The sequence below is a fragment of the Canis lupus genome, chromosome 11 (assembly GCF_048164855.1).
Source record: "Canis lupus baileyi chromosome 11, mCanLup2.hap1, whole genome shotgun sequence".
Taxonomy (NCBI): domain Eukaryota; kingdom Metazoa; phylum Chordata; class Mammalia; order Carnivora; family Canidae; genus Canis; species Canis lupus.
The window spans coordinates 3,438,699-3,459,992 of NC_132848.1; the positions used below are offsets into that span (position 1 = coordinate 3,438,699).

Sequence of the window (21,294 nt, forward strand, 5' to 3'; positions counted from 1 at the left end):
CAAAGAGATCCTACTTCCTTATCATCTAGGGAAGTCCATTTCCCTGTCTTTCCTTGTTTAGCAAACCACTCCAAGTAGGGGGTAATCTGAGAGATCTTGTATGCCTAGTGGGGAAGGCCTGCAGGGGGATTACTCCCTCATATTCTCTTCTCGAGCTTCTCCTAAAGGACTAGGAGGACTTGGAACTACCAAGGCAGACATTCTAGATTAGGGTCAGGACCACTCCTACAAGACTCTTTTGTTAACAGGCTCAGCATCTCCCACCATTGTTATACTCAATTTTTATCACCACCTTTCCCAGGACCTGAAATGGCTTAATAAGGAGGACTGAGACACTTCAATTCTTCGGTTTCTTCTTGCTCTTGAGTACAAAAGGGTCTTCTTTCTTTCTTTCTTTCTTTCTTTCTTTTTCTTTTTAGAGATTTTATTTATTTATTTGAGAGTGAGGGAGAGAGAGAGAGAGCGCGCACAAGCAAGGGGAAGCAGCAGGCAGAGGGAGAGGGAGAAGCAGACTCCTCACTGAGCAGGGACCTGGATATGACCTGCGCTGAAGGTAGATGCTTAACTGACTGAGCCGCCCAGGGACCCCAAGAGTCCTACTTCTACTCTCCACCCTTAAGCTGGCTCTTCTCACTTGTTCTGGGCTGGTAATGCAGGCTGGAGAAGTGAGCACCTTCACTCACCAACATCTGTTGTCCCCAGGTCAGTGGAGGCAGATTTGAGTGCTTGTCTCTTGCTCCGGTTTCCATGCTTCAATCCACTCTGTCCCTTCAACATTTGAAAGATAACTCTCATCCTAGGTAAACAACACTGAATGCGCGCATCCCTAATGTCTGTCTGAGAGATTAAGGAGCAGCATCCGCCCTTGAAGACCTTGCCCCATCAGGCAGGCAGGGTGGCCAGAGTGGCCCCTGAGAAACCGAGTCCTTCACCTCTTGGCACTGGGGTCAGATGGGAAGAGTGAGTCTGAGTCTGAGAGAGGGGTAAGGCCCCTCCCACTTTGTTTACTTTCACTGTCCCATCTCCCCTGTCCACCCCACTGGTTGAAGTGGATGGCTCCGAGATAGGGGCCTGATGAGAAGACGGATCTGATGGCCCTCAGGCTGATGGAAGACACCCTTACCTGGTGTACCGTGTAAGTTGACTGGCCATGGAGCAAGGGAGGGCAAATAGACAGATTGTACTGTAATGGCTGGCCCAAGAGGGAGTAGCGCCCATCACCTAGGAAGGAAGAGCAGATGGTTTTCTGGGAGTTAGAATTTCATGATATGACTTTTATGAGACTTCAGGGGACTTTGGAGATAGATGACAACAATGCATACTTTTTCTATGTTAGGAGTGCCCATGTGACTGACTAAAGAGTTTTCTCTTTTCCTAAACCCCTTGGCTCTCAGCTCTATCTCAGACAAATGGGGCTTTTACTTCCCTTACCCTTGAAGAAGGAAGGCCTCTGTCTACTGCAGATGAAAGGCCCTGTGGGAAACCTACAGATCCTTATGAATGTTTTTCATTTCTTCCTTTGCTTGCTTGCTTCCTTCCTTCAAGTAGTCTCTATGCCCAACATGGAGCTTGAGCTCCAAGCCTGAGATCAAGAGTCACAGACATGCTATACTGACTGAGGGCAAGCCCCATACCATTAATTTCTTATATAGACTCTCTGCCCCAAATGCAGGGCTGAAGTTTCTGACTCCTGTTGCGTGGCAATCCAGTGAGTGGATAAGAGTACAGGCTTGGAGCCAAACTGCATAGGTTCAAATCCTGGCTCTGTTACTGGAGGTGAGAGATTGGGTATGTTTTCCCTTCATCAGTGTTGCTGAGAAGGTTGAATAAATACAAGACACACAAAGCACGTATAGTTAAGCACTGGAAGGGTTACTTTATTATTGATAAATGTTAGATTTCAAAGCTCTTTAAAGTTTTTAAACCATACTCTCATCTGATTTTTAATACTGCATGTGACAGCCAAGACAGAAACAGATATATTAGGTCTTTACAGATTTTATAGATTAGGAAATTGAGTTTTGGTTCCAAGTCGAAGTAACATGTTCAACACCACAAAGCTAGTTAGTGGCAGAACATGAACTTGAACCCAACTCCAGTGTTCTCTCTTCTAAAACCACAGTTTCTGACACAGCCCCATATTCTCAGCCCTCAGACTCAGTACTGAGGAGTTCAACTCTTGGGTTTGTTAGAAAGTTCACTGAGTTTCTTCTCTGGGCTCACAGTCACCTACCTTACTTGGTAGTAAGTACTAAATATGTAAAGGAGGTCTGCAGTCAGCTGACTATGGGTGGCACTAAAGAGGGGCAAGTGTGCTTGGCCTAAACAGGGATATAAAGGAAGAGATGGCTCCCAGAGTTGGATGACCAGCCACACCAGTTTTCCTGCCTGTTTCTACCATCTAGATCTTCCCACTTGGGAATGGACTGCAAAGGGTGAATTTGGTAGCAGCCAGCCCTAATCTAACCCCTTACCCTGTGCTGGACCCCCAGGCCGGGGGAACTGTGTGAGGACAGGAAGGGGACTGAGTCCTGTGCAGACACTGCTGAGGCTGGTGACAGGAGAGGGTGCTGGAGACTGGGTAGGAGATGTGACGGGGCTGCTGCTCATTTGAGTGTTGGCCTGTGGGAGAGAGGAGCACGCATCATACACACTAAAAACGATTCTCTGGATGTTCCTATGGCTTGGCTTAGAATTCACCTTGCTCAGAACACTTCCCTTGCAGAACTCTGTCAAAGTCAGATTGTTCCTTCCAACAGCCCCCTTAGTCCCTACTTAATCTGTATTAATTAATTAAATTAAAAGATTTATTTATTTTTTTTAATATTTTATTTATTCATTCATGAGAGAGAGAGAGAGAGAGAGAGAGAGAGAGGCGCAGAGACACAGGCAGAGGGAGAAGCAGGCTCCATGCAGGGAGCCTGACATGGGACTTGATCCTAGGTCTCCAGGATCACACCCTGGGCTGAAGGCGGCGCTAAACCACTGAGCCACCAGGGCTGCCCAAAATTTATTTTAAAGAGAGAGAGTATGCATGGGGAGGAGTTGGGTCAGGGAGGAGCAGAAGGAGGAGCAGAGGGAGGGGGAGAGGAGGAAAGAATCTCAAGCAGACTCCTCACTGAGTTCAGAGCCCCATGTGGGGTTCGACCTCATGAACCTGAGATCATGACCTGAGTGGAAATCAAGGGTCAGATGAGCCACCTAGGTGCCCCAATTTGTATTAATTTAACAGCCACTTTTTGACATAGTGTTTTAAGTATTCTCTTGGCATTTTCAAGTGTGTGTTCCTTAGATTTTGGGTTCCTTGAAAAAAGATGCTCTCCTCTATTTCTTATGATTCTCCCTGAAGAGTGCCCAGGGAAAGACACATAGAAGAGGCTGTTTGGTCAATGGCAAAGATGATTCCCTGAGAAGAATCTGGTCTTCTCCTTGCTAAGACAACGCTGGGTTGCAGGACTCACCTGGGGGCTACTGTCAGGATTGTATAGGTCTCCAGGTTTCTGCCCACGCTGGTCCATGCTGTAATATTTACAGTGACTCCACTGGACCATGGATGGGTTCTGGGGGGGCTGGGGTCCATTAGGGACATTCAGCTGCATGACCACCACGCCTGGTCCAGAAGGTGACACTCCTGAGTGGCAGGAAGAAAGGGGTTAGTTGTGAATTCAAACTATATTTTGACCTTCCAACTAACCCTGAGTGTGAAAACCAGTAAGCAAACCTACCCGCTAGCCTCAGGGTCACTTAAACTGTGTCCTGCCAAGAATCTGAGATAGTTGATTTAGTTTCTTACTCCCCTCTCCTCAAACCAGTGAAAGTTTGAGACATGGGTCCCAGATGCCAATGCTCCCCTGGCCTTCACCTGGCGAGGAGTACTTTGGTACGCTTGGCAGAAAACTACTCCATTTTGTCAAAATCGGGTATTACCAAATGCCCAGGTCAGATTGCTTAAACGTCTGGGCATGGTACACGTCCCAGTCTGGGGCTTGGGCCAGGGCTGCAGGCACGTGCAGGCTTTTCTGGTAATGACTGGTCAGAGATCACTGATCTCTGGTTGCTCTGGAGAACACTCATGCACACAGATTCCCTAAGCCAGGCCAGGAAGCACTTGGATTGGGAATGGCACAGAGCTGTATGTCACTTTCAGGATATGACAAATAATTGGAGGTGCTAAGGCACAGGGTTTATATAGCGGAAGTGGGAGATGAGATATGTTTATTCATTTATTCAACATTTATTGAACATTTACTATGTGCCAGTTCCTCCTATGCTGGGCACTGTGTGTACAACAAACAAAAGTAGTCCTTGCCCCTATGGGATGGACAGTCTATCAGGAAGTCACATATTAAGCAAACAGCTGATGTCAGAGTTTGAACCACATTCTAGTAAGCGTCTTAATCCCACAGGTGTTCAGAGAGCTAACTCAAGTGGCTGATGTAAAATGGCTGAAGGAAGGGAGGGACCAGAGGCAGGAAGATAAATTAGAAAGCCACTGAAAAAGAACGAGGAGGTTCTGAATTAGAGCAGTGACTAGGGGAATGGAGTGGAGGGTCAGACTCTCGAGTTTTCGCTGACAGGTTCAGGTGACTGACTGGAAGTGATCCTGAGGTTTTAGCACAGACAACCATGGGTAGCCTTACCCTCCCACAATCTGGGGGAAGCAAAGAGTTCAGTGTGGAAGAACATTAAACCCTGAATCTTCCTCATGGTGAAAAGCAAGGTAAGGGATCATGGAGAAGCGGACTGAATGACAGTCCCTGCTGGGAGGGATGGGCAGGAGCTCTGCTTCCCCACAGGGGACTGTCCAGCCTGAGAGTTTGCTCTTGACCTCTCAGGCTGTATTTCTGTTGGGGACAGGCTGAGTTCATGTGTGTGTGGTGGGAGAGGACGGGACTGGGGGTAGCTAGCTTGGAAACCTGCTGCAATGCTGCCGTTTTCATGGCTCAGTGCTCCGAGGTTGCCACTGCTGCCGCCGTCACATTGCTTCCTGTGACGGGAAATGTTGCAGCCTCTGCCCTGGGCACCAGTCATGCTGGGAAGTGACTATGATTGCTTTTCTCAGGTAGCATCGGTCAAAGGCAAGGAAAAGAAGCGGCGGGAGGCCAGAGAGAGCAGCTCAGGAGACACAGCATCTGTCGTACCCTGTTCTCCAGTCAATTTGTGGCCTCCACCCTCTGGGTTCATCTAATCAGAGAGCACAAATACTCAGAGCGACAGGCTCGCCTCTCCCCATCCTCTGCCACAGGGGACGGGGTATTCATCAGCGTGGCTTGTAGAAGGGCCACCAGAAAATCGAATAGTTGTGGAGTGTCATGCATTTAACAACTCCCCCCTTACTATAGTTGCTCTGGGCATTTTCTTTCCCCATCCTAAGAGCCCCACCTGCTCCAACATCCTCCACCAACAAAATTGCAATTGACCTTATTCAAACACCTCATTGCTACCTGAGGGGGCCAACGCAAAAATAATCAAATCTACAGCTTTCTAGAAGGCAGCTCATAATCTGAGCCTAGTGCCTCAGGCCAGGAAAGAGTAGGGGGGGACATGTGAGTGTGTAGGGTGTGGGCATAAGCAAGGCAGTGGAAGCTCTTTCTAATACTAACATGAGCCATAAGGAGCTATTAGAGGGCTCAAGGGGAGGGGGAATGACAACAAAGTCCTCATATTATTTTCTCTAATCTTGACAAAAACAAAGCCAGGGTTTTCAGTCCCAGCCTTAGTCCTCCCCACACTGAGCCCTCCCCCACTGGCCTGGAGCATTGTTCCTTCACTCAGCCGGGACACAGAGCACTACGCTGATGAGCTGATTTTTATGCTTCTCTTCCTCAAGCCAAAAGCAGGTGGCATCCGTTAACAGCTGAACTGTCGCTACTTCTTAATGGACGTGGCAATAAAAAAAAAAAAAAAAAAAAAAGGGAAAGAAAGAAGGGAAGGGAAGGGAAGGGAAGGGAAGGGAAGGGAAGGGAAGGGAAGAGAAGAGAAGAGAAGAGAAGAGAAGAGAAGAGAAGAGAAGAGAAGAGAAGAGAAGAGAAGAGAAGAGAAGAGAAGAGAAGAGAAGAGAAGAGAAGAGAAGAGAAGAGAAGAGAAAAACCACCCCAGTGACAGCACTTTCACATAATCAGGTTGGGGGAAGGAGCCTGGGTTGAAGTGGGAAGGGGGAGAGGGGGGCTGAATAAGGAAATCAATTTCAGCCTGAAAGCTCTGAAAGGAGAGGGGATGTGTGAATGGCTTTTTAAGTGGCATCATTAAACCTGGGCAGAAAGGTCGATTGGGCAGAGCAAACCGCATAAATACAAACAGATGACATTTATGTCTAGCAGAATTGGTTTTTGTTTAGTTTTTTTTTTTTTTTTAAATCACTGAGGTAGAAGACTGATAAGGCTTCTTCCTTACCACCAGGAATCAAATCTATGGAAAGGAACGTCCAGAGAAAGAATATCCACAGGCATCTTTCTCATATTAGAACAGGATACAATCCAACAGTATCTTAGTGTTTTTCCCCTTTTTTGGTGAAGGAGAGGAATATCTTCAGGGAGTAGGAGAGAAAAGAGTTACTTTCAGCTTTGGAATCCCCTCAGCTACAAAATGAGCCAGTAAGTATGTGAGAGGCTATTTCTGTATATACCTCACTCTGGCCATGGTGCTGTGTCACTGTGAGTTGGGAGTCTGTGTATATGTATCCCAACCATTTCAGGTCTGTGTGCATCCTCCCCAAAAAGCACCTCTGGAGAAACCTCAAGGGACCTATGGGCCATCATCTTAGTGGGAAGAAAAGTGTTTCCTGACGAGATAGTGCTAATATCACAGCGGAGGACTTAAGGTCCAGGCCTGGGGGTAAACTGGACAACTACAAAAATGTATTAATAAGCCAGAACAGTTGTTCCAGGAACAGCCAATCTTAATCCCTGCCTTTATTTTTGGAAAAGTGACCATGTTGCTACATGGGAGAAGGGCGGGTGACTGTCCTCTGAAGGTGACATAGCAGTCCTTGTGGGCTATGCTGGCTTTCTATCTTCCCAGTAAAGGGTAAACTGGAAAGGAAGGAAGAAGCAGCACTTCTTTTCTTCCAGCTCCTCTTATATTTCCATAAGCTGAGATTGAAGAGTTTTGAAATCAATGATAAGGTAAATATGGTCTCTTAGATGACATGGGTGGAACAGAGGGTTCCATCACCTAGGAAGAGTACAAGGGATCAGTCAGAGAGGCCTAGAATCAATCAGGGCAGCCTGGAAGAAAGGACATGTAACAGGAAATTCCAAAGAAGTAAGGGAACCAGATAATGAAGAGGGCTTCTTCCATTTCTGTTGATTTGGGAAGAGCACAGATGACCTCCTTCCAATACCAGCCCAGACTTCTAGTGCTGCCAACTTTCAGAATAATAGCTGTTCCAGTTTGCTTAACCTAGCACTAAGTCCAGAGTAGATAGTAAAAAAATTCTTTTTACTTGCTTTGTTTCTGATTCAAAGAATTTGTATTTGAAGATGAAGAGATACCACCCCAGAGACCCAGTATATATACTAAGATACCACTAAGGATTCATATAAAAATGCACATACAGGTATACCCATATGCACATGCACACAGTTGTTTTAACAAACAAGAGAAAATGCCCTGCAGTAGCAAGCACCACCAGAGGCTACAGCGGTTCTTGGAGCTGGCTTCTACAATTTCCATATCCCGCTGGGAATTTCAGGTCAAGTGCCCCTGGCGGACACTAGGAGAAACAACTAGAGAAACCAGTAATGTAATAAAGGGTAAAAGGCTATTGAATTTAAAACCTCAGCCTATGAGAGAACCATGTTCGATCTGAAAGAAGGCAGAAGTCATTATTCCTTGAAGGTAACTGATCATGTCTTATGAGCGAGACTAATTCTGGAATCCACTCTACAGCATCTAACATGGATGGTGCAAAAACTCTTAGGTGAAAATCTTATTTCTAAAATGGAAAACTGTCAAAATACTTCCCTCTCACCAGAAGAGGGCATTCTGATATTCCCACAATGGACGAGTGGGGATGGTTGGAGGCTGCATTAAGCCATGTCTCCCCTTCCCCCACCCGAGAACCCCTGAAGTTGCTTTAGCTGCAGTGTAATGCTGTGTCAAGGTGGGGGAAAAGGGCAACAAACAAGGGTACCTGTACTTGGGATGTTGGGAGAATTACTGGCAAAGGCAGAAAATGAGAGGCTGCATGGCACCAGCCTATTCACCTAACAGTTGCCCCTTCCAAGAAGGCCTTTAGCTATTGAACATGATATCCATTTATTTTCCACTGGAGGGAAAGGAATAGAGTACAGAGACTTGTTGAAAGTGTGATATTGAGCATGTAGCATGGGTTATGAAAAGGCAAAAGACCCAAGTTCAAGGTCTAGGATCATGACCTCAGGCAAGTCATTTATCCTCTTTGAGTCTTAAATCTTGTCTTCATAGAGTTGTGGTTGAGAATTAGAATGACACAATGTATGTGAGCACATAAGAAAAACTGCCAAACAAATCTAAAATATGACTTAAAAAGCATTTTATCAGCCTCCCTTACACTCCCAACAGAAAAGTAAAGCTGTCTGTAGGAAAAATGAGGGCAGGAGACAGAAGTAAGCACTTTGTGTCTCAAAGGCATGGGAGTAGTGACTGTAATGCTGGATTCAGGGAGGAAAAAAAAAAAGCAAAAAAACAAAGAAACAAAGAAAGAAAACAAAGAACCCAGTGAAGGATGCTTCCCAGGAATGGAGATAGGACAACCAGCCTCACCTCTCAACAGGTCAACCTCAGCACCTCTGGAAAACACCATCAGGACTGGTCTTTCCTTGTGGCAGCCTTATAGGTGGGGACAGAGCCAATCCCTGAACTAACTCTCTTGTTGTTCCCAGCTCTAGAGCACAAGTCTTCCAGCAGTGTTTGTGCATGCCGGTACCCAAGACCTCCCAAGTCCTCTTACCTGAGTACTGCTGTGGCATCTGTGGTGGGCTGCAGGGAGAGGGAGACTGAGGCATCTGGTACTGCTCAGAGCCGGGAGGTTGCAGAAACCCCACGGAAGGGCTGGAGGATGAAGAGAGTAGTGTTAAAGTAGCAGAGGGAGGAGCACAGCTCCTGGCAAACAGCTGCTGCTTCCCAGGCCTCCCCTGTGGGAAGCAGAGGCAGCAGCCAGTCATTCCCAGACCAATTTGCCATGCAATTTCTAAAATCACTCATCAGTTCAAAGTTAATTATATATATTTGTACTTGATCATCTTTCAATTAGAAAGCTGCTAATCAGTGCTACAGATGGAATGTTAGTGACACATGCTCTTTCCAACAGTGTGGAAACACCAGACACATACACGTGCACACATGCATACACACACACACACACTCTCCAAGAAACACAAAGTGCCAGAAACAGACACACAGTGCTAGAGAGAGATGGGTAAAAAGAACTAAGGAAGGCAGCCCGGGTGGCTCAGTGGTTTAGCCCGCCTTCAGCCCAGGGCATGATCCTGGAGACCCAGGATGAGTCCCCCGTCAGGCTCCCTGCATGGAGCCTGCTTCTCCCTCTGCCTGTGTCTCTGCACCTCTGTGTGTGTGTGTGTGTGTGTGTGTGTCTCATGAATAAATAAATAAAATCTTAAAAAAAAAGAACTAAGGAGGTGTCTGATTCAGGATATTTATGCAATGGCAAACAGTGTTATCTAAAGACAAAGGGTGAACACCCCCCAATACTCAAGATAACGGGGAGAAATACACACAAAAAGAAGTAAACACAGACACTGGGAGAAACACACAGAAATACATACAAATAGGCCCAGACCTGACTTCCAGTTCCAGCTCTAACTAGCTGGTTGACTTTGAGTAAATTTCTTAATCTCCCTAGCTGGAATTTTCTCATTTGTAAAAGAAGGGAGAAAAATGAAACAAGGGGAGTAGACTAAATATTTCTAAGGTGGCTTCTACCTCTAAAATTCTATCAGCTACTACCTATACTAAGAAATATATATATATAGAAATAGACATATAGAAATAGACCATCTGAGATTCATCCATGAATATAAAGTACACAGAAAAAATTACATATATATTCTCCAAACTTCTTCTTTTAATGATGAACAGTCTCTATCTCATAGTTCTAAATCCCACTGATTAAAAAAAAATGGGGGACATCATACAGCCTCTGTCTCTGAAGCAGGAATTTTTTTTTGTTGAGCTCTTATTTAAATGTCAACACACCAAGGAGAAAAGAAGAATGACCTCCTTCATATTCTACCTGCTTTAGGGCACCACTGGAATCTTTACCCCTGCCTTTCTTTTCTTAGGTCAGTGGAAAGTTCCTGAAGGTCTATGGGAAATGTGCCCCAACTCTCTGGGAGTCCTCACCTCGTACCATTCTGCTGAGCCGGTGGGATCACACTGTAGTACACTGGTACGCCCCCTGTGGGGAGGCCCCCTTGCACAGACTGGCTCGCAGGGACCAGCATAGGTTGCTGGAAAGGCGGCTGGACCACATTTTGCGAGTCATTACCCACTGGGACCTGGGTAGAGATGAGAAGATAATGACCACTTATACTCCCAATGAGCTCATCCAAAGAATGGCCAAGTAAGTCATCACTAGACCAGGACACTGACTTCATTCCCTTCCTTTACACACTCCTCCTACTCTCCTCCTCTGCCTAAAGAAAATGTGTACAGAGCTATCTGTACTTCTCTCTTCTCCAAACACCTCCTTTGAACATTCTGATATAGGGAAATGATCCTGATTTCCTTTAGATCCTACTTTTCTGGGCCATATACTCATTTGCATGGCTGTATAAAGACCAAACAATTTAATTAAAGATAATCTTCTCCAACTCTCTGGGCTTTATCTCAGGAGAATAACACATACAAATTCTAGGGGGAAAGTGAACAGTATTTTAGTGTTGGAGTTGTCACACTGGATGATGTGGGAGACTGTCTTCCTTTTCCTCATCCCAAGGACTGGGTGATCTTTCCCAGTGCAGAATGCACCCACTTGGTAAGAAGGCAGTGGAGTGTACTGAACCACCAGGCCTTGCATCTGGCCCCCCATGCTGCTCCTCTGGTTGCTGAGCAGGCCCTGGTTCTGTGGCTGCTGGACCCCAATCATGCCTTGGTAAGCCGCCTGCTGCTGGTTAGGCATCATGGGCTGTAAACCTAGGGATAGTCAAGGCAGAGAAGACATTAGCATGGTCTCAACAATGTTTAGGAGGTCACACTCTCTGTAATTTTCCTTCCATCTATTTTACCTTTTATTTTTCTGGAGATCCTGGGTCTCTCTTAGGACTAATCATTCCTGTGTCTTTTTTTTTTTTTTTTTTTTAAAGGAAGGTACTTCTCTCTTTCCCAGTCTCTGCCCTTCCCCTAGTCACTGCTTCCCTACCCCAGCAGTTCCTCTTACCAGGCTGCTGGGATGGCTGAGGCAGCTGTTGACCACGTTGGGGACTATAGGCCACCGGGTGAGAAAGAGGTCGATATTGCTGGTTGGAGTTAGGATACTGTCCAGGGGGATAGTAAGAAACCTGGATCTATGGTGAGAGGAAACAGATATGTGAGAAGGTCCCTTAAATTCAACCCCAACATCTCCAACTATAAAATGCACAAGGGTCGGGGCACCTGGGTGACTCAGTTGGTTAACCATCCAACTCTTGTTTCTGCTCAGGTCATGATTCAGGGTCATGAGATCAAGCTTATGTTGGGCTCTGCACTCAGCATGGAGTCTGCCTGAGATTCTCCTTCTCCCTCTGCCCACTGCCCCCACCCCCAACCAATCAATCAATACATGCATGCAGGCAACAGAGTCAATGGCCAGAGATCTGTAAATAGACATATTTTGAACCTGCAATTGGAACATTAATATATGGTTTTTTTTTTTCAGATTTTATTTATTTATTCATGAGAGAGAGAGAGAGGCAGAGACATAGGCAGAGAGAAGCAGGCTCCATGCAGGGAGCCTGACGTGGGACTTGATCCCGGGTCTCCAGGATCACACCCCAGACCGAAGGCAGGTGCTAAACCACTGATCCACCAGGGCTTCCCCTAATATACAGTTTAAAACAAAACAGGAATGATTTATGTTATATAGAAGGATGACCTTCTGACTAAAAAGACAATTCTCAAGTACAAAGTGGGGAAATGGAAGTGGGGATAGGTATCACCTTTGATCTACCTAAACTACGGGAAGAAAGAAGGATTATAATAGCAGACAAACTGAATTAGTGCTTTAAGCTGGGAACTCATGCTGCTCACCTGTTGAGGGGGCTGCATATAGCCCTGGGGCTGCAGGACTTGCTGAGTAGGTGGCGCATGGCTAGAAGGGGAATAGTTGGACGTGGGGAGGGGCTGTCCCGTCGAAGCCATGATGAAGCTAGTCGGCTGAGGGTGCTGGGAGATAAGTGGGGGCTGGAACAGAGCTGAAGATGGGTCAGCTGCTTCAGTAGAACCTTGGCGGCTAAGGCTCATTTGTCCAAAGGGGTTGCTGAGGTCATCTGCCTGTTGAGACAGCAAGGGAGACTTGAGGACTCAGGTCCTATCAAGGCCTTGTATTTGGCTTAAATACAAAGACAGATAGACAGACAGAAATAACAACCCTCTCTATAGTCTTTTTTACTGACACCAATTTGGGATACTCCTGCCTCCATTCCCTGGGAGGTACTTTTTAGCCCTAAACCTCTGTCATGTGGTGTTTGAAACTGCTGTCAACTCGGGGCACCTGACTGGCTCAGTCTATAGAGCATGTGGCTCTTGATCTTGGGGTTGTGAGTTCAAGCTCCACATTGGGTGTGGAGTTATTTAAAAATAAAATCTTAAAAAAAATTGTTATTAACTGAACAGGTGTTTAAAGACCAACTCCAGAACCAGACTCCTTACCACATATGAGTAACAATGGCCACTTTCATTGACTTTTATTAGAATTAGTCCTGGAGAGATGGGAGCAACAACACAACTTTCTATATATAGAAAAGACAGAACAAACTAATGGATTAAAAAAAAAAAAGATTCTAAGTCCTTCTCTATTTCCTGTCTTCCTCATATCTCCAACTATACAAAAGGCTCTATGTTGCTGTGTTTTTATAATAAAAGACCTAGCTAACACCTTGAGTGGACTAGGGATGGCTAGGTTCATGTGGCTTCCCAGCTTTGCCTATGTAGTGAAGGGACTGGTGGGCTCCGCTTCCTGCTGCTTATTTCCTTACCCCCTCCTCTCGAGGTCATTTCCACCTCTGTTCTCTGACACTTACCTAGAGTTCTCCTGCCCTTCAGGAACCACTTCCAATTCTCACCTCTGAAAGAGGCCAGGATGAGTGGCTGAGCTGGAGGGCAAGGAGACTGACATGCTAGTCTGTAATTGCCTCCTCTCTCAGCCCTCTTCTCTAGGCAGCAAGAGAGACAGTGGTCCGCCGCTCACTTGTATGATGATAGGTCAGAATTTGTTAGCTTCCTCATTCCTTCTGTTTCCCGGATAATAAACACACACACACACACACACACACACACACACACACACACGGCAACCCCTTAAGTAGGAATTCTTTTGAAAAAGAAACTAGTAGAAAGAAAAGACAGTGCTTTCCTGTGGTTTCACTTATTTTCAGGAATCTGATCAAGTTAGCTGTTTTGCTACCTTAGTGAGCAGGAAGAGATGACAAGAGGACTGGACTGCAGATTATTTTGAGGTCCATGTTCCAAAACTTTTCAGAATGGAGATGAGAGGTGGAAGCAAAGAGTGGATTCTAGTGAAAACTCAGATGGTGTGATTCTCACACACACACACACACACACACACACACACACACACACACCCAGGGCTCTCATAACCATGATAGAAGTTATCAACTATGAGGTAAATCAGGTCTTCACAGGATTTGTAGTCTGGGTACAAACAATTTAAAGAGCATGTGTTATGCAGTAGAAGTGGCTATTTTTTATATAAAATAACACAGTAAGATAGAGGAACATTTTAAATTTTTACCAGTGATGCCAGAGAAATCTGCAATTGTGTTTTTATCTTCAAAAGAAATTATAGAAAACCATCCTATACAGGATAAACTGGGTTCTTCAAACATGTCCGGGGAGAAGAGGAGATGAAAGATGCACATAGGAGAGAGACGAGGAGCCCAGGTTAGAGCAACACCCAATTCTGTCCCCCTCCTGAAACTCAGGGGGAACTCAGTGCTACTCTCTTACATTTAGACATCTTTCCATGCCTGAAGTGCTGTGATAAGGCCACTAGAATAGAGTATAGCGCAGCCTGTGCTAGCCATTTGCTCTAGAAGAAATACCTTTTAACATGGCTATCCAAAAAGTGCAATTGCTTTGTCCCAGATGGACCCCACAGACATACCACAGATACAGGCCACACATGGACATGACAAAAAGGGGAACAGAGTTTATACCATGTTGTACTGCTGGGGCGGAGAGACTGGCAGAAGGACTTGGGGACAGGAGCCTGGAGAGAACTGAACAGGCTGCGGAGAGGGCTGCAGAGCCGGGACTGGCTGTGGACCAGCAGAGAGACATGTGGAACAGGGAAGAGAAAAGGGAGGTATGGGGAGAGGCAGGGGCAGGGGAGCAGAGGCGGGGAGGGAAAGGGGAGGAACAAGAAGATTAATCATAAAAAAAAATGTCACATGAAGAGCAAGGCTGCTGAGCAGACTGGAGAGCAAGCCCAGGATAGCTTGTGGCTTTCGTTATCTCTAACAAATAAGCAATCTCTCCTTATCAGGAGAGACCCTTGGCAGTGCACTCCACCCCGTTAGCTACTGAGAACTCTGCAGCTGTTGTGAGCAATCTTAGGACTCTCAGGCCCAATGTCTGCTGCCTGGTTCCAAACACAGCTTTTTCCAAAGCATTTTTTCTGAACCCACGATTCCCGGGGAGCATGATCGTAACCCTCCTGAATGCCCACTTGAGAAGGAATTCCTACTCCTATGGGGGGGGGGGTCATCTAAGGTCTGGCTCAGCTTTCCCAGCCACGCTCCTGATTTCACACCACAGCTCTCCCGGAGGAAGTGCTCATTCACAAGGATCGTCTCCCTCCGGAGGGTGGAGAAGGAACAAACAGCCAGTTCACGCCTGGTTCCAGCTACTTCTTCCTGCTCCATGATTGTTCTGTGCTCCTCCAGGCTGTGAGGGCAGTATGAAAAATGCCCCCATGAGCAAACAGGGAGAGATTTGGAATAAAATATAAATAGCTTTGCTGTAGCTTTTGTTCCTTCAGTCCCTTCACTAGCCTCAAGCAGGAAGATTTGTTTATAAGGAACATGATGTGTTCTAAACCAACTAATGGAGAGTTCTTTTTTCTGTCTCTCTTCTTCCCCTCCAGCCATTTCAATCACTTCTCCTGGAGAACTGGTTCTCCAGCCGGCCGTAGCCCCTGGTGGTAGATGGGGTGGGAGAAAGGAGAGAGGCTAGGGAAGAGGGGGAAATAACGTTTATATATATTGTCTCATTTACATATGGTTCTCATTACAGACTCAAAATAATCCATAGGGAGATGTGATAACTTGTATTTGCAGTGAAGATAGTAAGGCTCAGAGGAATTCAATCACACATCCAGATCACACAGCTAACACGGCAGAGCTGGGATGGGAACATAGTTTGGCCTATGTTCCCATAGGAAAGAATATACTCTTTCTCCTCCACTCTAACAGTAGAGAGCTGGTAAATGAAGAAGTTGAACAAACATTTTTTCGTTTGTATGATTCTCCTCCCTCCTTTCAAATTTAGAGGTATGGAGGACCAAGCGCTCAATATCATCATTCTGGCACCTGTAGTAAACTCCCAGCTATCCTGGCATAACCGATTTTTGGAAGCCAGTCTCATTTCAAATATGATTTTGGGCCAGGCTGCTCATGATGATTTACTTGTGCTGGTAGCTTTTTAAACCCATTTTCTATCATCCTAATCCTCTTCTTTCTCTTGGGAGACGATCTATTGTGCTTCAGGTCTTATATCCAGGGGAGAAGGGGTCGCACAGGTATAGCTGCCTATTTCTTCACATTTCTGAGTTCTTAGTAAAAAAAAGAGGAAAGAAACGATGCTCCTCTCTTAGGCCTCTTCTGTCTGAGGAAGGGTAATGGTAAAAGTAGGGGTCTCGGTGCTATTTCCCCACCACTATCCTCAGCTATAGTTCTCAGAGAATCTCAAACTCCTGGGCCAGGGAACTTCAAAAAACCATGGGGAAGCCAAAGACTGGCCCTAAGGGATATGACTGCCACCTGCTGGTGAATTCCGGGTAAGATAACTGGCTCTCGGCTGACTAGACTCCCAGAAGCCTCCCTCTCGAGAGGTCCACGTCACCTCAGGTAAATAGGGCAAAAGGTACCCATTGGTCCTTTAATCCTCAGCCTCACCCGTTGGTTTCCTGTGTTCTACTGACACATGATAGGGAGGTCTGCTCTGACAGTGGAAGCCTGCCAAGAAAGGAAAGTTTAGCATAGTTTAGCCAGCACCATTCCCCGGCCTACTGCAAATGGCTCTTGCTACAAATTTCTGAGGGAACAGAATCTGTAAGGAATAATGTTTCCCTGTTTCTAAACTACAGGGCCTAACCTAGTACTGTATATCCTGCAGGAGATCAGTCAATACCAATGACTGACCCGCTGACCCTTGTGATCCAGAAGCAGGGCCAAAATCTGAGTAAAAGTTTAGAATTCAGGGCCAGTCAGCTAAGCACCCTAAAATTTTTTTCAGTCCCAAATGGTTATTCCTGTTATCTCTTTATTCTCCTCCCACTCTTGTTGTCTGTTTCTAGATATGGATGGAAGGAGGAGCCAGATGAAGACTAAGAGGGAGAAAAGGGAACAAGACTGTATTACAAAAAAAAAAAAAAAAAAAAAAAAGACTGTATTAAAACACACACATATTAGAAAACTCAAATACTGCGACCTTAGAAAAGTGAAGCAGGCACAGAAGCACAGCAGGAGATAGAGAGAGAGAGAGGCATATCGACTTACAGGTCTGAATGAAGACACAAACAGGGAAAGTACACACACATGCCACACTTCAGTATGGAGCGAGATAAGCTGATATGAATGGGACTTAATGAGGCAGACAATGGTAGAACAAGAATGAAAGTAACGACTACAGAGAAACTGATTTAGGGACCAAGATAAAGGCCTGGAATGATTTGCATGTGGATTATATTAAGACACAAAGCAGGGTTTCCTAGATCAACACAATATCAGAATGGGGTAGTACCGGGCCATCCTGGGCTCCTTCAGTCTAGTTTCCAGTTCCTGGGGAATGTATGCCTGCAATTTACTTGTGTTACCTACAGAAGAGACAGATCTGAGGCCAAGCTGGACTAACGGAGCACAGAGGTGAGGAAACCTGGGAGGTGAAATGAGAAAAACTGCAGTGGCAGAGTGCAGACAGGGGCTTCCCAACTAGCAGAGAGCACCACCAAGGATAACCTGGGACAGAGGATGGGCTCCACCCATGGGCAGCTCTATTCATGGAAAAAAATATAAGTGAGGCACTCAGAATAGCTCTCCTCAGAGTATTAAGGATACTTAAACCTAGAACATTAGGGCAGCCTGGATGGCTCAGCGGTTTAGAGTCGCCTTCGGCCCAGGGTGTGATCCTGGGGACCCGGGATCAGGTCCCGCGTCAGGCTTCCTGCATGGAGCCTGCTTCTCCCTCTGCCTGTGTCTCTGCCTCTCTCTCTCTATATATATATCTCTGTCTCTCATGAATAAATAAGTAAAATCTTAAAAAAAAAAAAAAACCTAGAACATTAATGTTTTAGTTTAGAATAGGGACTAATGCTGATGCTGATGACTTGTATGACCTCCACAAAAATAAAACTACACCAAAACCTTACTTGGTGTCAACCTCTTATCAGTCTAACAACAGAAGGATACAGAGCTCTTTCACCGCACAGAAAACAAAGAACAACTTTGGGAGGTTTTGTCCCTTATGGGTTATATATGGCAGGGGTCTTGAGTATATTTCCTTTCCTCAAACCCCAACTCCTACATATGCGTTATTGGTTCAACAGTCACATGAACACATTCACAGTCAGTTATGGTGGGAGCTGTGATCTTTTCAAGCTCTATATATGGATACAGTGAATAAAATTGTCTTGCTAATTACACAGGACGTAGAGGGAGATGGGGTACAGCAGAAATGTGGAACAGGGTAAAAGATCCCACTGGCAATTCTCAGGAAGAAGAGGAAGAAACAGAAAGCAAAAAGTCCCAGGCTGACTCTAACAGCATTTTGGCCAAACCCTTGCCCTTACTCTTCTCTCCCCGCAACTAACAAACAAGAAATGAGGAGGAGGGAGTGGCAGGTCTCCAACAGATCTTTCCTGCCACCCACAGCATAACAGACATGACTGTACTTCCAGAGCTTTCTTGAATGGGAGCGGAGGGGGCTCACACTGAGTGGTGACTCACCTGTGAGATCATGTGATTATTCAAGGGTGGCTGTTGCTGAGGCGTGGGTGGAAGAGCAGGAAGTTGCGGCTGCTGTGGCTGCTGTGGCTGCTGCTGGGCAGTACAAGGGAGAAGGCCCCGGACAGACTGGGATGAGGTGACCTGGTTGCAAACTTCTGGGGCACCTAGCGCCACTCCTAAGGCAAAGAGGAGACCCATCAAGAGTTGTAAGCGCCAGCCATGAACATGCCGCCCTTGGAGATGCAGGGCTCTACTCCTTCCCTGCTTCTTTGCCTCACTTCCCTCCTGTCCATTCCCCCCAGTCTTGGGAAAATCCATGCCTGAGCACTAATGCATTTCAGCTGCCCTTCTGATGGGAATCCTCATCTTAGCAGGTTTCTGCTTCCCAGGGACAGTAAACACCTTTCCCATCGATGCTGGATGCTGGAATTGAATAAAATTTGAGGCTGCCAAGGCACCTCCCCTGAAGTACCTAGAATCTGTCCATCATGACTAGACAACTGAAAACATAAATGTGTGCTTCCTGGGAAGGTGTAGATTCCTAGTCCCTTAAGAGACCTTATTTCTTTCTGATTTCTTCTCCACTTGCGGCATTTCATAAAAGTTGCTGAGGGGGCAATCTTGCCTCTCCAAGCACTTGCCTGTGCACACACAGAAGCACAATTGTCACCCAACTATTCTCATTTCCAGCCTCTCTAAGCCATGCATGCCTTTCACATAAAATACTTTTACTATTTGCTGTGTGCTGGGCATTGTATAATGAACTGAGAACACAAAGGTGAGGATAACACAGTCCTTGGCCTTATGCAGCACAGGATCTTCTGACTGGAGATGGACACCCACACGATTACAATCTGATAAGGAAGGATAAGGGTCACATTGGTGATATGAACAAAGTTCTATGGCAGCAAAGATGAGGACGTAGTAACTCACTTAAAGAAGTGAGTGGAGAGGGATCCCTGGGTGGCGCAGTGGTTTGGCGCCTGCCTTTGGCCCAGGGCGCGATCCTGGAGACCCGGGATCGAATCCCACATCAGGCTCCCGGTGCATGGAGCCTGCTTCTCCCTCTGCCTATGTCTCTGCGCCTCTCTCTCTCTCTCTCTCTCTGTGACTATCATAAATAAATAAAAATTAAAAAAAAAAAAGAAGAAGGGAGTGGAGAAATGGATTTGAAGGATGAAAAGAAGGCTTGTCAGACCAAGAGGGGATGAAGCTATTACCATATTCAAGAAGTGGCTGGAGGGCAAGAGGAAGAAGGATATCTGGAAGCAAGACTAAAGTGGCAAGCTGGGGTCAGGAAGAAATGCTGCATTAGGTCATTTGGATTTTATTATACATGGAATACAGAAACATGAACATTTTTAAAGAGAGGACTGACATGATAAGATCTATGTTTTAGATTGGAAAACTGACTCTAAAAAGGATAGAGCAGGGAAACCAGCTTGGGGGCTAGTGCCATAATTAAATAAAAGAAGACAAAGGCCCAGATAAAGGCAGAGGCAGTGCGGTTAGAGAGGAGATAACAGAAAAGGGCAGTAGAGACCCAACAGAGATCTTCACGACTACTGAGGTCTTCTGAGGACAAGACCTACAGAACTTCTGGGATGAGAGGCAAGAATTTTTTAGAGGCAGGAGGGTGAAATGAGGGCCACTGGGTATAAAGACCTGAATACCCCCTGCTAAGAGCACAAGAGGAATAGATGGAGAAGGTTACACAGAATGTCAGGAGAGCTGAAAGGTGGTTACAGGGCTGGCATGTGGAACATATGCTCCTTCTCAGTGACTGGGCTCTAGAGAAGCAGTCACAGCACTTCTTGCAGTTCTGGCCTATTGGCTGCTACCAACTTATTATAAATAGCTGAACTCCAAGGGTTTTTTCTGCTCTACCAACCCTCTATAATCTGAGAGATCACAGAATGAGAGCATTATCATTCTCATCCTAGTATATAACCTGAACTTGGGCTGACAGGGATGTCTAACCTTGGTCAGAATGAAGATAAAATAATCTAATCCCACACTTTGTTTGTTTGTAATTAGGGGAAAAGATATGAAAGAAAATCAGAGGGGGGAATTAAAAAAACAGTGGGTCCAATAAATCAAATTTTTCCTCATGGGGCTGTGTTAGTTTTTCAGGATACTATACTGGACAAGTGTTTTGTTAGAAGTAAACATCAGTGATGTTTTGCAGAAGACAAGCAAGAAATGATGAGCATGACACGAAGGACAGAAGCTGAGTACCTGGCCTGGAGATCCTTCCTGCACTGCCACCTTTACTGCTCCCGATGCTGTCCCCTCGGGTGAGGATAGAGATTCCACTGAAGCTGCTGGCTTTGGTGACAGGGGGCCGCATGCTCCGGACAGAGCCATCAGAGTCTGTGCTGCTCCAAGGCCGTGGCTCCAGGGATTTGAGTTCGCTGTCTGTGCTGCTTTGGCGGCTACTTGAGGTTCGGCTGGGCCCCTCACGGTTCCCCCTGCAGAGACCACAGTGGTCAGAGCACCCCCCACCTACCACTTCAGCAGAAGAGCTAGGAGAGAGTTCATTTCTATTCTTTCAACGACAAAGGAGGGGTGAGGGTTGGGAGGAGGATGGACACCCATTTCTGGTTAGTTGGTTGGCCAACCACGACTTGCTGGGAGCAGACAGAGCAAGATCCAGTACAGTAACAAAGAACACAGAGGCAAATCTGGAAGACAGTGCACTGGCGACTAATTCAATACATCAGACCAGAGGTGGATGGGAAACCATATACATGATGCTGAGATTGGCTGTGGTCTTTTCCCCTGCCCCCGCAGGGATCCCACACATGCAGGAGTAGTGGGGAGCAGAGAGGTACCACCTCCTTCTAGGAGTTCTTAAAACAAAAGGGCTCTTGGAAGTTCCTACTGCTAGAAGGCAGGGGTAGCCAAGACA

General features: G+C 46.1%; 1 protein-coding gene and 1 long non-coding RNA gene across 39 annotated transcripts in view; one reads left to right on the top strand and one right to left on the bottom strand.

Annotated features, from left to right (window-relative positions):
- Positions 1-21,294, bottom strand: part of R3HDM2 (R3H domain containing 2) — a 166,029-nt gene that overhangs the window by 3,452 nt on the left and 141,283 nt on the right. For 29 of the 38 annotated variants that reach the window (XM_072842922.1, XM_072842913.1, XM_072842906.1 and 26 more), the window contains 12 exons: positions 20,622-20,854; positions 18,384-18,559; positions 14,376-14,477; positions 12,229-12,471; positions 11,381-11,507; positions 10,976-11,136; positions 10,345-10,499; positions 8,933-9,033; positions 3,462-3,631; positions 2,475-2,622; positions 1,124-1,221; positions 684-768 (listed from right to left, as the gene is read on the bottom strand). In XM_072842922.1, coding sequence (XP_072699023.1) covers positions 684-768; positions 1,124-1,221; positions 2,475-2,622; positions 3,462-3,631; positions 8,933-9,033; positions 10,345-10,499; positions 10,976-11,136; positions 11,381-11,507; positions 12,229-12,471; positions 14,376-14,477; positions 18,384-18,559; positions 20,622-20,854 — 1,799 coding nt within the window. The remainder of the gene's footprint in view (positions 1-683; positions 769-1,123; positions 1,222-2,474; positions 2,623-3,461; positions 3,632-8,932; positions 9,034-10,344; positions 10,500-10,975; positions 11,137-11,380; positions 11,508-12,228; positions 12,472-14,375; positions 14,478-18,383; positions 18,560-20,621; positions 20,855-21,294) is intronic. The other 9 variants (XM_072842931.1, XM_072842924.1, XM_072842940.1 and 6 more) reach the window with 1 other exon arrangement.
- On the top strand, positions 3,029-9,734 carry LOC140642410 (uncharacterized). Its single transcript, XR_012038844.1, has 2 exons — positions 3,029-4,720; positions 5,063-9,734. It is a non-coding gene; the product is annotated as an uncharacterized lncRNA (long non-coding RNA).